This window comes from Fukomys damarensis, unplaced genomic scaffold (genome assembly GCF_012274545.1).
Source record: "Fukomys damarensis isolate Sample0158 unplaced genomic scaffold, DMR_v1.0_HiC HiC_scaffold_33, whole genome shotgun sequence".
Classification (NCBI taxonomy): domain Eukaryota; kingdom Metazoa; phylum Chordata; class Mammalia; order Rodentia; family Bathyergidae; genus Fukomys; species Fukomys damarensis.
In genome coordinates this window covers 32,928,835-32,943,507 of record NW_022900945.1, presented here as the reverse complement: position 1 = coordinate 32,943,507, position 14,673 = coordinate 32,928,835, and the positions used below count along the sequence as shown (strand labels likewise).

The following is a 14,673-nucleotide window of genomic DNA, read 5'->3' as shown; positions in this document are numbered from 1 at the left end:
ATCCTTCACAGAACTAGAAAAAACAATCCTAAAATTCATACAGAAACAAAAAATGCAGAATACCCAAAGAAATCCTGAGGTGGGGGGGTGGGGGGGACCAAGACTGAAGGCATCACAGTATCTACTTATATTAAAAGCCAATGGTGGCAAATACCTGTAGTCCCAACATTTGGGAGGCTGAGGCAGGATGATCACTGCAAGCTCAATGCCAGCCCTGGCTACATACTAAGAATCTATCTCAAAAAACAAACAAACAAACACAGATCACTGAAACAGAACAGAGGGCACACAAACATGCAAGCACACCCATGTGATTCTGATAAACCAAAAATACAAACTGGAGAAAAGACAGCCTCTTTAATAGTGCTGGGAAAACAGTATATACATTTGTAGAGGACTGAAAATAGATCCCTACCTAGCACATTGTACAAAAACAAATTCAGAATGGATCCAAGTCTTAGGTATAAGACCTCAAAGTTTGAAATTGCCAGCGGGGGAACAAAAGGAGAAACATGACGCTAGAGGCACAGAGAGATTTTTAGGACTCCAATAGCAGAGGAAATAATAGCAAGAATCAACAAATCAGACTACATCAAATTAAAGTTTCTGCACAGTAAGGGAATAAAGAGCCTACAGAAAGGGAGAAAATCTTGGCCAGCTACTCTTCACACACAAGACTAATACCTAAAATATATATACTGAACTAAAAAAACAAAAAACTGAAAAATCAAATAGCCCACTCAGTAAATGAGCAAATGAACTGAACAGACACTTCTCAGAAGTACAAATGTCCAATAACTATATGAAAAAAATTTCAACTTCTTTAGCCATTGGAGAAGTTTAAGTCAAAATTGCACTGCAATTCCCCTAACCCTATTCAGAATGGCTATTGTCAAGAATACAAAACAATAGGAGCCAGGCATTTAGCTCAGTGGCACTGTGCCTCACAAGTTCAAGGTCCTGAGTTCAATCCCCAGTATAAAACAAACAAACAAAAAAACAAGAATACAAAATAATAAATGCTGGTGAGATTGAAGAGGAAAGAACCCCACACTGCTCATGGGAATGTAAAACAGTGCAGCCACTACGGAAATCAGTATAGAGATTTCTCCTAAAACTAAAAATATAGAGCTACCATTTGATCTAGCTGTATCTCTAGTAATACACTCGGAAGTCAGCATCTTCCAGGGATACCTGCATATCCATGTTTACTGTGACAATTCACAACAGCCAAGATCGGAAACCAGCCCTGGCGCCTCTCAACAGAAGAATGGACAAAGAAAACATAATACAGATACAGTACAAAATGGAGAATTGGTCAGAGGGAAGAACAAAATTCTATCATTTGCAGGCAAATGGGTGTCTGGAGACCATCGTACTGAGCGAAATATGCTACACTCAGACAAGTACCATGTATCCGTCCTGATAAGTGCAATCTAAAAGATGACACACAGTAAAAAAAAAGGGAATGATTTTGAGAACAGAAGAAAGGAATGAGGGGGAGGGAAGTATAATGGGATGGATGTGATCAAAATATACACACAGAAACCAAAAATTCTATAAAATAAATAGGTACTAATAATAAAAGTTTCCCAGAAAACCAAGTTTCTATTCACTAAAATGATCAATGTTGTTTGGCATTAGTATTTTCAGATACGAGGATGAAATAAAGCAAACAAGTTAACAAAGACACATACAACTGACATACTGCACAGAGGCAGGCTTAACAGGAAAAACTAAGCCTCAGGAAACAAAAAGTTATACACAGCCGTAGTTAACATACATCGCTAGATGTGATTTGACAAACTAGATAAATTTATCATTCTTAAGAGGGAAAGACTCAACAGCCAATGTAAGGAGAACACAGTCCCTTGTCTTTGCCCCCCCCCATTTTCAGTTTAGACTTTGGTTTTTACATGCTTTAGTCAATCTTAAAAAAAAAAAATAATGATGCCAAAAATCATAAACTACACAATTTTATCATGTAAATGAAGAATTACCTGTTCAAAATGGTGCTGAGGGCTTGTGTTTGTCCCCAAGTCTGTTCCTGTTATTGGCAGTTCTTTAAGTTCCACGTGGAATATGTAGAAAATGAATCCATAAAGGGCTGGCCCCAAGCCATTGCACAATCCTCGAATTCCTGTTATCATTCCTTGAACAACACCTACAATGTTTACAGAAATTATTTAGTACACTATACCTATCTCGTACTCTAAAAACCAGGATAAATGTGCAGTCAACATGAAATCAAGACTTTTAACAGACAATGGCATTAAAAACACCTTGAAAGCCATCAGCTCTACATAGTACACCTTATGCAAACATGAATCCATACTCATACCTATGTATATAGGCTGAACAGAAATAACTAAGCAAAAACACCCCTGGTTAAAAGTCAGCCATGAGATCACAACTGAAAAATTTCTCAAGAGGTGCTGGGGATGTAGCTCAGTGGCACTGGGGATGCCTCACAACCGCAGGGCCTGAGTTCAATCCCCAGCACCCACCAAAAAAATTCCCAAGAGACTACAGAAGGCTGCTTTAGATAAATACATATACAGTGCTGTTGGGTTTGTTTGTATCTCTGGAACCTTCTCTTCAATTTAAAATGCAACGTATTCTTTAGCTACAGGCTTTCCTCATTTTACTAAGTAACCACTGCCTTTCTTTCACATTTTTTTCCTTATGAACAACAACCAAAAAAGTATCTTTTTCAAGGAATTATGCCTCCTCTATTTACATTCCAATAATTAAATGTTCCTATCACAAAAGCATAAGAGTTTTATGTTTATATGTCTTTAGATAACTGAAATGGTACACTTTTGATAAAAAGGCTATGAATGTATCCCAAACTGTCTAGTGTAACATAAGCAAACAATAAATGCTTAATGAAACTTGCTAAATTTCTTCCCAAAAGGAGAGGACCACATGCTCAAAGTGAGAAACAAGGGAATGTACACCTACCTGATGTAAAACCCTAGAATCTGCTCTTCTTGCTTACCACTGACAATAATTTTAGGATTCTCTATCTTAAAGACACACATTTCAGTTCTTGTACATGAGACAGAGAAAACAGGATCAGAATATTCTGTGCTTTTAAATAAATGTCACTGGTTCCTACCAACTCACCCTGTTGGTCAGCATCAGCCGTTCGTGAAACCAGTGCACTAACAGCTGGAAAGGTAATGCTAGACATGGCTGCTACGGCCCCAGCAGCCCACATCATCCTGTGATCAAAGAAGCAGAACAAAAATAATATAAAATAAAATAAATGCTTCATTTCCACTTTACCCATCAAGGTCTACATACTTCAAATCAAGTGACTCTTACTGTACAATGGCTGTGGTACAGGAGGAAGGGGAGCCATGCTTGCTCTATTTCTTCCTAGGTATCTCTGGGCAAGTCATCTTGTTATGCTCAAAAAGAAACAACTACTTATTCACAACAAGGGTGTGAGTTTTTAATAAAAAACTGGGATATCATGTGAAACTGTAAACTGTCATGGGGATTTTTTTCTGGAGAAAGCAGAGATAGTGAGAATAATATATAATACAAGTAAAGAAACATCAAAATGCTTCTAAATTTAATAAGCCAGCAAGTCTAATAATAACTCAGACTTGTAATTCAGTATAAAGACATCACTGATTTGATCTAATCCTTAAATTCAAAAGTCTAAGTAAACTGGATGCTCTTGGCTTGACGTTATATTTTTTGATAATTTAAACTGTAAGCACTTTTGTGAGACTGGAGAAAAAAATCATCCACCAAAACACATTTTTGTTTTGTTTTGTTCTGTTTTGAGACAGGGTCTCATTATGTAGTTGAGGCTGACCTGGAACTCACTTAGGTAGCCATGGCTGGTCTCGAACTCACAGTGATCCTCCTGCCTCAGCCTCCCAAGTGCTGGGATTACAGGTGTGCACCACCACACCCAGCTGTCAAAACACATTTTTGATGTTTACTCATACCCAAGTCCAAACACAGACAAGGTACTATAGGCAGTTGATTGGAACATAAGTATAACCCATGGAATTCAGTTCCATACGTAACACCTGTATACAACAGTATATGTGGGAAGGCCACCATTGTCACCCTTTTACTATCATCTTCCTACAGGAAATCAGAATGCAAGAAAAACTGAGATTAAGCATGAAACCAGGAACAAGTGGACTTCAGCCCACTTTTCATTTGCTGTCAATGATTATATACACAAAAAACAAAAAAGGAAATAATGCCAATTTTCAGAGCCTAGTTGCTGGGGAATTTCATGCTTTTTCCAAGTGAGAAGGTGATCTTGACTAAATGCTCCTTAGGAATTCAAAAGCTCAATAACGTCATGTAAAACTTCAGCTGGTCACTTAGCTATAAAATGTCACCTTTCCACCCTTAAGCCACTCTAGAATATCTACATACAGAAGTGGAAAATTATACACATTTTGAAGGAATAGCATTGCAAAAGTATAAAGTCTAGGCCTTCACTGAGAAGCAAAGTTTAACATACCCAAATTAGGGTGGGGGATTTAGCTCAGTAGTTCTGGCGACTGCCTCACAAGCACAAGGACTTGAGTTTGATCCCCAGTCCCAAAAATAAAAAAATAAAATACCTACATTAAGAAAATGAACATTAAAACAATTATACTTACCAAGGTTCTGAACCAAATCCATACCATGCCAGCTGTAATATTTGAAATCCCAAACCCAATAAAATGGTGTTCTTATTTCCAATTGACCTCATAAGAAAACTCAGGACTATGGTCTGGGGAAAAAGAAAAAAAAAAGTTTATCAGAATAAATTTTTTAAAACCTATTCTCAAAAATCAATGGCCTTCTTGTACACAAATAACAGACTCATCGAGAGAGAAATTAGGGAAACAATCCCCTTCACAATAGCATCCTCCAAAAATTAAATATCTAGGAATCAGTCTCACAAAGGAAGCAAAAGACTGCTACACTGAGAACTATAGCACTCTGAAAAAAGAGATCGAAGAGGATGTAAGAAAATGGAAAGACATTCCCTGTTCCTGGGTAGTAAGAACCAATATAGTGAAAATGGTCACACTTCCAAAACTGCTATACAGATTTAATACAATCCCTATTGACATCCCGATAGTGCATTTCATAAAACTAGAGAAAACAATCCAAAAATTTATTTGGAACCACAAGAGACCTAGAATAGCAAAAGCCATTCTAGGCAAAAGAGACATGGCAGAGGGTATAACAATTCCCAACTTGAAACTATACTACAAAGCCACTGTAATAAAAACAGCATGGCACTGGCAAAGAAAAGGACCAAGAATCAGTGAAATAAATTAGACGATGCAGAAACAACTCCAGACTTACTCAGCTACCTCATCTTTGATGAAGGAGCCACTGGAAGAAAGACAGCATTCTTTAATAAATGGTGTTGGAAAACTGGATTTCAACTTGCCAAAGATTAAAACAAGACCCCTATCTTTCACCATGCACTAAACTAAAATCCAAGTGGATTAAAGATCTAAATATTAAAACAGAAACACTAAACTTGCTAGAAGATAAGTTAGATAGTACTCTCAAAGACAATGGCAAAAGAAAAGACTTCATGAACAAATCCAAAGTAGCAGGGGAATTAGCATAAAAAATCAACTGGGATCTCATTAAAAAGCTTCTGCAATGCAAGAAAAATTAAAAAACAGCAAATACGGGGAAAAAAATTTTACCAGCTGTTCCTCAGGCAAAGGTCTACTATCTAGAATACATAAATAAAAAATCAGAACCCCCCAAATGTAAAGACCCAATTCAAAAATGGGCATATGAAATGAACAGACATTTCTCAAACAAGTAAAAGCAGCAAATAAACATAGTGAAAAAATGTTCAAATCACTGGTCATTTGAGAGATGCCGATGAAAACAACACTGAGATTCCACTTCACTTCAGAAAGAGTGGCTATCACGAAACCAGCCAGTAACAAATGCTGACAGGGCTGTGGGGAGAAAGGAACCCTTCTCCATTATTGGTGTGAGTGCAGACTATGGAAGTCAATATGGCGATACCTCAAAGAGCTGGGACTAGAGGTTCCATTTGACCCAGCTATCCCTCTGCTGGGTAACTTCCCAAATGAATGAAAAGAATCACGCCACAGTGATATATGAGCACCCATGTTTATAGCAGCATAGTTTGTGATAGCTGAAACTTGGAATCAGCCCAGCTGCCCATCAGCTGGAGAATGGATAAAGATGTGGTGTTTTTATATAATGGAGTACTACTCAGCCATAAAGAATGAGAAACTAGAGATATTTATAGCTAAGTGGATGCACATTGAGGCCATACTCCTAAGTGAAATAAATAGGACACGTGTAAATACCCAATAGTTTCTCTGGTATAAAAAACTGAAAGTGTAAACAAGGATCAAAATGTATAACTGATATTGTGAAATAGCAAGAAAATGTCCAAAGGCATAGTGGAAGTGGGAGGAATAAAGAAAAGCAAAGAAGGGAAAAGAAAAAATATTAGAAATGGAAAAACATGGAAACAAAGTTATTGTAAATTAGGAAGGGTGGAGGGGGTGGTTAAGGGAGGCCAGGAGAATGGAGGAAAAATAAGACCCAAGATACACCATGTAAAGACACAAGATCTTAATGATGAATGTAACTGTACTGTATACCTAAAATGTACCAATAAACTTAATGGAAAAAAAACAATTTAATAAATTCACTCTATAACAGGACAATGACTACTTTTCCACAGTTTAGTTTTACAGCAATACTTGTCTTGAATGTATGTGAGCTCATGGCTCTAGGTCATGTAAGGAGATGAAGGATCCCTCTGTCAGGTGTAGTGGTGCATAGGTGAAATCATAGGTAGCTGCCTGGGAAGCTGAGGCAAAGAAGAGAGACATCCTTTTGTTGATATTGCTCTAGATTAAGGTTAGGGAAAAAAAAGTGAAAGGTAAAACTTTTGCATTCAGTACATTTCTGAGGGCCAAGTATATCAGACATTAAAAATAGGCTTAAGATCAGCCGTGGTGGTGCACTCTGGTAATCCCAGCACTCGTGAGGCTGAGGCAGGAGGATCGCTGTGAGTTTGAGACCAGCCTAGGTTACATAGTGAGTTCCAGGTCAGTCTCAACTACATAGTGAGACACTGTCTCTAAAAATCAAAGGCTTAAGTGGTGTAACTAATGACTGAGACATATTATGTTTTAGCTTTAAAGAAATTTTTATAAGTAAAAGTTAGTCCAGAATGTTTGTATGTGATTCTTAATTATTTTCTTAGCATTAGGATCAAGAGGCATGTATTTCCCTACAGTTAACTCAGATGTTATCTTTCTTCACTGCTGAATTATTTGCATACTATATACCACACATTTTCTTTACCCACTTATCTGCTGATGTACAGGCCACTTCCAAGATTTGTCTATCATGAGTTGTACTGCTATAAACGTGGGTATTCATGTAATAATTCAGGAGGACCCCTAGAAGAGGTACAGGTGGGTTGAATGTAATTTTTATTTTTACTTTCTGAGAATCACCATACTGATCTCCATAATAGTATGAGTGTGCATTTCCATCAGCATTGTAGAAAAGTTCCTTTTCTCCCACAATCTCACCAGCATTTCTTGTTTTTTAAGTTCATGATGATATTCTTTCTGGAATATGACAACTTTCAGTGTTGTTCTGATCTGCACTTCTCTAACAGCCAAAACTGCTTAACATTGTTTTAGGTACTTAATGGCCACTCGTACTTCTGAAAAGTGTCATTTCAATTGCCCATTTTTAATTGGGCCTTTCATTTTGAGGAGTCTAATGGTTTTGAGCTTTATTTATTCTAGATATTAGTTTGCTGTCCAAGAAGTAGCTCGTAACATTTTTTTCCCATCCTGTAGGTCTCTGTGTCTCTGCACTCTGTTGTTTCCTCTGCTGTGCTGAAGCTTTTAAATTTTATATAATCCCATCATTTGTTGATTCTTATACTATTGCTTGGGCAATTGGGGCTTTGTTCAGAGAGTTCTTGCCTATGCCTACAAGTTGTACCTATTCTACCTTCCAGCAGATTCAGTGCTTCTGTTTTAGTGTCTAGGTCTTTGATCCATTTTAATTTTGGTTTAAGTACAGAATGAAAGATGGAGATTACCACCTAATTCTAAATCTACAACTGAGATTCTAATAGTTTCATCAACAGTACATCAGTTTTTTAATACATGTGATTTACTTAGAGTGGTATAGTTACAAAGCATAGAAAACAGCCTGGATCATAATTCTGGCTCTGCTGACTATGCAAATCACTTCACAGAGAGCCTCGGTTTTCTATCTTACAAAACGAGGATAGCAGCAGGTATTTCAGTCAATGAAATGAGATATATCTGCATAAAGCACTGAATATTGTGCCTGGCATACAGTACGCCTTTAATAAACTCAATTAGAAGTACATGGGTACAGTGGGGCCTCGAAAGCAGAAGGTCTCGAGTTTAATCCCCAGTACAAAAAAATCCAAAAATAGTAATAATAATTCAGAGTTCACTGAAATCTAGCAATGACCTGTGAACATTAGAAAATATTTTTTTACTATTCTGAAGTTTAAGTACACTTATATGACAGCTAGCAAGTCCGTGGAGAAAGTGAAACTAATTCAAGAAATTATTATTTTATAACTGAATCTCACAATGGCAAAGTATAATGCTTTAAATTAAATTCTGTAAGAGTTTAATCAGATTTGGTCACAAATTTGCCAGTAACAAAACAAAAACAAGTAAAAATTCTTTTAAGGATTTTTGAACAATTAAGATTCAAAACTTTTTTAAAAATTTTATTTTAAAGACAGAGTCTCACTATATAGTTCAGGCTGGCTCCAAACTCACTTGCTGTATCACTGTGTAGCCTAAAACTTGCAGTGATCCTCCTGATTCAGCTTCCTGAATGCTGTAATTTATAGGTGTGCGCCAGGGGCTGGGGATTTGGCTCAGTGGTTCCAGCGCCTGCCTTGCAAGCACAGTACCCCAAAAACTAAATAAATAAATAAATAAAATAGGTGTGCGCCATCCTCCCTGAAAGCTTTCTTAAGACTTTCACTGAAATCATGTAAGTGCAAGACTAAATCCATGAGGCTTGGCTATTGTGTAGTATTTATTCATTCTTCAGCCACAGTCCAAAAACGGGAACTCATGCAGATCAGCAGTTGGCTAATAACAAGCTCAAATGATGAATACAGTCACCCTTTCAGTCTGAAGCTAGCATTTTCCAGTTTGATGAGTGTGCAAAATATTTTCAACTTTTATTTCCCTTAATTAAATGCAAACTACATACTTGCTACTTCCATCTAATGTAGTAAATAAACGCTTCCATGGTTTGTGGATGGGGACTGGTGGCCAGAATTACAAAAATAACTAAAAGATTAGAAATTATTAGGATGAAAATATTTCTCTCTTGATTTGATTTGGACTATAACAGATATTGGTTTTAATTATGAAAAAGAAATCTACGTATAACCAAAGTTCTGTGGCATCAAATTGGCTGGAACATGGAACTATAATGCAAAACTGAGTAAGTTTGTTAAACTAAACTCAAGATTATCCTCGATGTAGCACTTCCATGTGAAAAGCTGTGATTCATTTTATGGCTCTAGAAACTCAGAAAGCAGGAAACATTTTTTCTCATCATTGCTAAATGCAACCACAGAGGCTTGCTCTTGAAAAGCAGAATGACCTATGACAAAATCCCGGCCATTTCCACCAGGAAGCAGAGAACTCCAGCTCTGGAAACATGCTCATCAGTCAGCAGTGTACTGTGAAGCAGATACTCTTTCAGGAATACCAGTCTAAAGACGCTGATGTTTTGCAAGCATAGACCATGAAAAACACCAAAACCCTCTTAGAACATGTTGTCATCACACATCCCTTAGTCCAACCTAATTGGCCACATTTAGAGAATTCAGTATATTTCCCTCTGAAGGAAGGAGTTATCAAGTAAATCCTACCTCATTAAACAAGGTTCAGCTTGAGACCCTGAGTTCAGTCTCAGCACCAAAAACAGCAAAAAAAACTAGCCCCATTTCCATTTTACAGATACACTGACTGAAGCAAACATTTTCTTTGGGCTATGGGAGAGCCTTTAAAATTGGATCAGAAATAGCAGCCCACTTTGTGGGATAAGTACAGTACAGACCTCTCATTTGCCTTCTCACACTGTCTTGTGACATGAAGATCTGAAGGGCACTGACACTTAATCCTATGACGTTCTTAAAAAGATCCATCCATTTCTTTCTTGAAGGCATTATATACTTTTATTTACCTTTGTACTAGCACCTAGTAAGTTCTTTGTTCAGTGTTGATGAAAGCATGCACAACTGTAAATATCATAATGTTTGCAACTCAAAATTAATGACACGCATTTATACAGTGTGATAGAAAAAAATCTGTTTCCTTTAACTCTCATTTTGAAGATGAGAGAATTGAGTCAAAAGGCTAAAATGACCTAACCAAGATCACATCACTGATTCAACAGTTAACGCTGACATTAGCTTTGGTCAATTTCAGACAATAAATATCCGCCAGGTTCCTACTGAGTCCAAGTCTTACTCGTAAGTCTGAGGACAGAATGATAAATAAGTCCAAGTACCAGTCAGCACACACTACCTTCTATTCTAGGGAGGATGGACATTTTCACACTTATTTCACAAGTAATATAATTCCACTTTGTCAATGCAATAAGAAATTAAAGAAAGATAGAAATGCTGCATGAATCCACACAGACAAGGAAGGTCTTTCTGAGGTGACGTCTGAGGAGAGAGCTGAGTGAGGAGAAAGAGACAGTTCTGTAAAGTTCTGAGGGAAAGAGCACCCCGAGTGAGGGCAACAGACAACACAATGGCCCCAGAATGGAACTTAAGGCAGAGTAGAGAGAAATGAGGTCATGTCAGTTTATATTTTATGCTGGTTGCAACAAAGTGAGTTTTAGAAAAAATGATTGCATTTCCACTTTAAAAAATTAATCTGCCAACTAGAGAATGAGCTATGAGGAAGCAAGAACAGTAGCAGAGTCACCATGAGGAGGCTACTGCTATGGCTGAGACTGGGTTTCTTATAACGGAGAACATGAGAAATGGTCCAACGCAGGTCGTATTTTGGAGGTGACAGAAGTATAATTCAATAGCCCGGATGTGGGGTCCTGGGGTAAGGGGTAGGGAATGATGCCAAGGTTTCTGGCCCAAGCAACCAGGTGGTGGTGCTTCTGAAGAGTTGAGGAGTGCTGGGAGGAGGAATCCAGATTTTAGCTTTGGCCATGTTTGGAGAGGCCCATCAGATTTCAGGATTGACCTGCAGGTATAAATTTACAACTCACCAACAAATAGGGAACTAGACAGGAAACATGAAGAAAAGTATAGAACTAATGACAGCTATGTTCTCATGTAAACATTTACTTAGTACACTAGGAATTACACACTGTTTGTAATATAGCCTATGGCGAGAAAAAAGGCCCCCAAAATGACAGCAACTATCTGACTCCCACTGGAAGGTGGATCTGTTTGGTGTTAGCAGATATAATCATGTGAGGGGATATCTGTAATTTCACATAACACTTCCCAATTTTTAAATGCTTACTACTAATTTTAAAAATTTCTTAAAACACTGGAAAAACATCAGTGGCTCAATTTGGCAGCCACTGCTTAGAAGGTAGGGAAGGAACCAAGGATGACAAAGATAAATACACAACCTCAACCTCTTTTTCTGAACTCTACTAGAGCTCACTAACTCTGGAGGAAAGAATAATCAGAAACACACAGGTAAGAGCTGTACAAGTGTTTCCTGAACAGTGACAGAGATATACCCAAATCAGTAAAGGAACCCAGAGAAAGGACACACAGATGCAGAACAGGATGCAGAAAATAGAGCAGGAAGAAAGACACTTGGATAAGGGATAAAATGAACAAATCAGAAGCATAAATGGGGAACCACAAGCAGCTCCATGCTGCTAGAGAAGCCTGAAAGGTCCAGAGGGAATCAGTCATTCTTGATAGTACATTTTTGAATGAGACTATAAGACCATCTTTCTATTTTTGAAGCTACTCATAGTATTAGTAAATCATGTCATAAAATGTATTTGTCAATATATGCAGATCACACACTCCTGTTCACTTGTTTTTGAAAGCCAACTAACATGCTTTTAATGTGATTTGTCCTCTTAGAAATGGTTCCTATGTAAGCAACAAACACCAAACTGTCATTTAAGGGTCTTATTCCTTGTGGCCTATGTGCCTGGATCTGTTGGGCCAGCAATGCTGGCTGAAGCGCTACTTGATCCCTTCCAGTCTCACCAGCGCTACGACTCTGCTGCAGCAGCAATTTGTATGATGCAAATCCAACCACACCCTTCTCCTTTATTTGCAAATTTGCCCACCAGATTTTGCACTCTCAAGAGACTTTTTCTTCTGTATCCCTCATGCCAGGTGCCATGTGCTGAACAGGGAACAAATTCCCTGTAAAAGTCCTTCAATTTAGCACTATACACAGTATGACTGCTTGGATTTACTAGGTGCTTACTGCTGCTGTGACTGGTCAAGAACAGTATAAAATGCAACGTAAGACTTTACTGCTATCAGTCTCTGTGAGGCCCCACTTGGATGGCCAGTCAGGGTCAGACTCTACATCAATCTATCAAAAAGGAAACTCACCTGTGCAATAATGGAAAGAACGCCAAGGACTGCTATGAACGCTGCGACACTTTCTGGTGAAAATTTCATGATCTAGGTTTCCAGAACAAGTAAAATTAGTGAGGAAAAAAAAAAAGACATAAAAAGTACCATACTAATGCAACTACATGTACATTAACATTAAATGGACCAGCAAAAAACATTTATAAATAAAAGTTTAAATATTTAACTCATTTATTTCAATTTTTAATTCATTAAAAAAGAATTTAAGATGAAAAATACAGTGAGTCAACACACTAAAAATATCTATTTGTATATGCTGATTTTAATTTGGTTATTCTAAACTGGAGATAGCTATCAAGCATTCAGACTCATTTTACAGAGAAACAACACAGCTTTATCCAGGTACTGATAAAGGCTTGACTCCTTTCTAGTAAGCCTAGCGCTGAGAAGGAAAAAATTTGTTTGTGCTATCATTTTGGTTAGCTGCCCTCCTTACATAGCTTCTCAGTGAAAGAGAAACTAGAGATAAACGGGTCAAGTTAAAGCATACTATACCCTAATCAGCAACAAATAAACTCAAACTACTAATCTTGACAAGGAAAACTTTTTGGCTAAACCAAAAATCATTTTAAGAAAGGAATAAGGAATATCAGGCGCCCTGAACAAGAGATTAAATCTAGCAGACTGTTGTTTACAAAGTGATATGGATCTTAATGTTCTCTGTTAATTATAACGCGCTCAAGATAATTTTTTTTGACACTACATAATAAAAGAAAAGTTCATTCTGTTAGAATGTGATTTTACCTGTCTGAGGTATAAAAAAAAGCTGGAATATTGGCCTGCTTCTGGTACGTAGGAGAGAAACACCGTAATGCAGATGAGCAGTACTATCGAATCTTGGCCCACTTTTTTTAAGGACTAGAACAAGAAAAAGACTGACATAAGGTCTTATATCAAAAACAATTAACTGTTGCCCTTAAGGACCTGCACAAATTCATTTTGGAATTGTACACAGATGACAACTACTTACCTTTTAAAATTTATTTCAGTCCCCAAATTACTCCAAAAAAGTATTTTGAAATGTTAAAAACTGATTCAAGATACTTTCCCCAAAAAGCATGCGTGGCAAAATCTTAACACTGCAATGAATTTATTTCATTGAATCATGTATTTTTTTCTTTGTTTTCTTTTCACCAAAGAGAACAACAACAACAAAAAAAAATAAACTTACTGCAAAAGGGTCAGCTTGTTCCCAGGAAATGGGCGCTCCCCACGATGCTGGTCGCATCTTTTCAGGCAATGACTCAGGCACAGCAACAAGAATAAAACAAATATCTAGCAAAGCTATGGCTGTAGCTAGGACCACCACTAAGCTGTCTCCATACACTCGTCCGAGGTAAGCCCCAATCGCAGGGCTGGTGACTAGACTTGCAGCAAATGTTGCTGAAACCTGCAAGCAATTAAGGACAGAGAGGGGATTAGCTAGGTTACCTTGGCTATTACCACATCCTTTCCTAAGGTGTGATGAAAGGTGTGAGAAGGTGTTCATCACTCCTTTCTCTTTCACAGCTTTTAAGTGAGAGCTGCTACTGCAACCTCCCTTTTTACCTGTGCCACTTCTCTTGTACTCTATTTTGCAGGAAGATAAATGGATTAGATACATATCTAAGATATATGTACTAGCCTCTAACAGCAATGGCTTCCAACTTTTTTTTTTTGAGGCAGTGTTTCGCTACGTATTATATATGTATTATAGGCTGGCCTTGAACTTGCAGTGATCCTCCTGCCTCAAACTTGTAAGTGATGGGATTACAGGTGTGTGCCACCACACCCCAGCAAGGCCAACTTTCTTTTAAATCTTGGAGCCTGTTGTACAAATAAATCCTACTCGCAATTTTACATGTAAAACAGATTTTAGAAAAGAAAAAACAAAACAAAAAAACTTTAGTTGAGGAAGGCCGGGGATTTAGCTCAGTGGTTCCAGCACCTGCCTTGCAAATGCAAGGACCCTAGTTCAATCCCCAGTACCAAAAAAAAAAAAAAAAAAA

At 37.6% G+C, this 14,673-nt stretch overlaps 1 protein-coding gene across 1 annotated transcript in view; it reads right to left on the bottom strand.

The window, feature by feature from the left end:
- The window catches only part of Mfsd14a (major facilitator superfamily domain containing 14A), a 51,412-nt gene that overhangs the window by 2,576 nt on the left and 34,163 nt on the right, over positions 1 to 14,673 (bottom strand). The window contains exons 6-11 of the mRNA XM_010639060.2: positions 13,857 to 14,075; positions 13,430 to 13,543; positions 12,644 to 12,715; positions 4,644 to 4,756; positions 3,130 to 3,227; positions 2,001 to 2,164 (exon numbers count right to left, since the gene is read on the bottom strand). Of these exons, the coding sequence (XP_010637362.1) occupies positions 2,001 to 2,164; positions 3,130 to 3,227; positions 4,644 to 4,756; positions 12,644 to 12,715; positions 13,430 to 13,543; positions 13,857 to 14,075 (780 nt within the window). The remainder of the gene's footprint in view (positions 1 to 2,000; positions 2,165 to 3,129; positions 3,228 to 4,643; positions 4,757 to 12,643; positions 12,716 to 13,429; positions 13,544 to 13,856; positions 14,076 to 14,673) is intronic.